Source organism: Hibiscus syriacus, unplaced genomic scaffold, assembly GCF_006381635.1.
Source record: "Hibiscus syriacus cultivar Baekdansim isolate YM2019G1 unplaced genomic scaffold, ASM638163v2 tig00112072_pilon, whole genome shotgun sequence".
In the NCBI taxonomy this organism is placed as follows: domain Eukaryota; kingdom Viridiplantae; phylum Streptophyta; class Magnoliopsida; order Malvales; family Malvaceae; genus Hibiscus; species Hibiscus syriacus.
Window position 1 is genome coordinate 277,305 of NW_024063249.1, and position 2,628 is coordinate 279,932.

The following is a 2,628-nucleotide window of genomic DNA, read 5'->3' on the forward strand; positions in this document are numbered from 1 at the left end:
ATAATACACTTAAAAATGTAAGATTGATGATTATTTTCTAATCCTTACCCTAAAAATCTATGGTTTTGTTTTTGAATTTTGAATTTTGACAAGTTCATAATTTTATATGTTATACGCTTTTCATTCTTATAATCTATATAGCAAATAAAAGGGTAAACTACAAGATTGATCAATTATCTTTTTTATTTATAATTTTTGCTCATTAAAATTCAAAAAACATAAGTTTTATTAAGTTTTATATATGGGATGTTAAATATCATTAATTTGATTATGTGACTTGTTAGTAAAAGGGTTTAGGGTTTTGATCACTTACGTGATTACGTTTTTTAGTTTTCTCATTATTTTTCACTAATGACTATAAAAATTTTAGTGAATAAACATCTAAATATCGATGAGATAAGTGATCACATCTTAATTAAAAAAAATGAACATGATTTTCTTAATTAAATAAAAATGAAAATGACCAAATATTATGTTTTTTAAATTTAATGAGAAAAATATGTAAAACTTAAATGAAAGTGACTAATTATATGATTTACCCTAAAGATAGTGACGAAGATGAGACATAAAACGTTTGGAGTGACATTATTGTTTCCATTTTCGTAATTTATATTTTCTTTTATTTTAATTGTTTTTTTTATAATTTTAAAAAAATCAAATTGGGAAATGATATAATTTTAAATAAATGTAATATAACGAAAGCAATATATTTGATGAAATATAAGTTTAGAAAATAATGTGAGAAAAACAAGATACCAGGAAAATACAGTTTAAACGTAAAACAAAAAGAAGAAAAAATCCAATTGTTACGTCACATGCAATAACACGTCCTAGGATAATATATATTTTAAAAAAATTAATATACATGATATTTAAATTTTTAATAAAAATATATTAGAGGTTTTTATATTTAAAAAAATTAATGTGACTTTTATATTATTTTTTCTTAATGTGACCTAACTCAAAAAATATCATTTGACTAATGTTTTTATCCTTGACCGTTATGATATTGACGTGACAGTTCATTATGTTGACGTAGTGGCGGATGACATGATAGATAAACTAAACTAATAACTCAAACATGACAGATGAGATATCACGTTGGTATTGTGAACCGTAGTTGACTATTACTTAAAAAAAAATTATCACATAAGTACCGTAATAATCACATTAAATTATTTTTTAAGTTGATAGATCATATTAATTCTTTTTTAAAAGTACATAAACTTCTAATATTTTTTATTTTAAATTTAATACTTTAAAAGATAATAATAATTAATTAATTATTGGATTCGTTTGATTATGCGACGAAGATGTTTAATAATCTCATTTTTATTAAGAAAAACATAAAAATTAACTAAAAAATGAAGAGAAATTATAAACAATAATAACATCCGATATTTTCAGTTCACGCGGATACAAAACTTACCGTGAAGGCGGCATTACATAGAAAGGGACAAAAGGCTAACGGACGATCCGACCAGAATAGATCCCCGATATCTTGGAAATGATCATCGACAGTTGGCAGCTCGGGAACAAACTCGAAATCCCCACCTGAACTCAAATATGGGTACCCGAAATCTCCCGGAAACCCGAATTCGTCTAAACTCGTCTTATCGTCGAACAAACCCGGCACCGAACTAAAAATGTCACTCCGGAGCTCGGAATATTCCGATAAGTTTTCAGTTTCACCCGACATGCAGCAAGAATCCTCGGCAAAGTCTCGACCTTGGCTTCCGGTTCCAGGCGTTTGTTTCGCGCTCTGAGAGTCGACTTCGTCGTTCGAAAGCGAAGGGCAGCGGAGAACGGACGTCGGAGAGCGAAGGTAACTGCTGTGAGATTCTTCGCCGGAGCTTGGAAGAGGAGTGATGAAGTTGGTGAGCGCGTCGTGCCCGCGCAGCTGAATAGCCGCTTTGTCATAAACCATCGCTGCTTCTTCGGCTGTATTGTAGGTGCCTAACCATAACCGAATACGTCTTAACGGGTCCCTTATTTCCGCCGCCCATTTCCCCCAAGGTCGTTGCCTTACTCCCCTGAACTTCTTTTCCGCCGGCGCTTTAACCGCCACCCTTTTCCGAGCCTTCATTCTCGAGGAAGAAGACGACTTACTGGTTGATTCAATGGTAATCTCGTTGACGAATTTCTTGACCCTGTTTCTTACACGGAGCTTGTAACAGTGCCGAACAACTCGAGGCTTATTCCGTCGGTGATTTTGAGGACCCACAATGAAGAACGGTGAAAGGAGCTTGGTTTCAGTGCGGTGTTGAGTGTATTTGATTGAAGAAAACCGAAAAGGATCCATTTTTCTCCGTTTTGAGCTTCTTCTTTTTCCCCTCACGGGAACTGAGTGAAATAAAGGAAAGAATAAAGAAAAGAGATTCCTTCAACGGGACACGAGGAGAATAAAGGGAAAAAGAAAGCCGAACAAAGAACACACGTTAAAGAGAAGCTTGAAACGAAGAAAAATCCACCATTAATCGCTTCATCAAACGACGAGAAATTTCAAAGAAAGTTGTCCCAAGAAACAAGTAGTATAGAGAGAGAGAGCAAAAAAAGATGGGATTTTTTAGGATTGTAAAGAGATAGAGAATAAATATCTTCCAAAAAAAAAACCCAGTGCTTTTTCAC

At 32.9% G+C, this 2,628-nt stretch overlaps 1 protein-coding gene across 1 annotated transcript; it reads right to left on the reverse strand.

The window, feature by feature from the left end:
• Nucleotides 1-1,408: 1,408 nt before the first annotated feature.
• Nucleotides 1,409-2,302, reverse strand: LOC120174383 (ethylene-responsive transcription factor CRF1-like). Its single transcript, XM_039181256.1, has one exon. It carries the CDS (start codon nucleotides 2,300-2,302, stop codon nucleotides 1,409-1,411), a length of 894 nt encoding a protein of 297 aa, XP_039037187.1.
• Nucleotides 2,303-2,628: the final 326 nt, after the last annotated feature.

Coding starts and splice junctions, on each gene's coding strand:
- LOC120174383 (XM_039181256.1), bottom strand. CDS start 2,302: ATGGATCCTTTTCGGTTTTCTTCAATCAAATACACTCAACACCGCACT.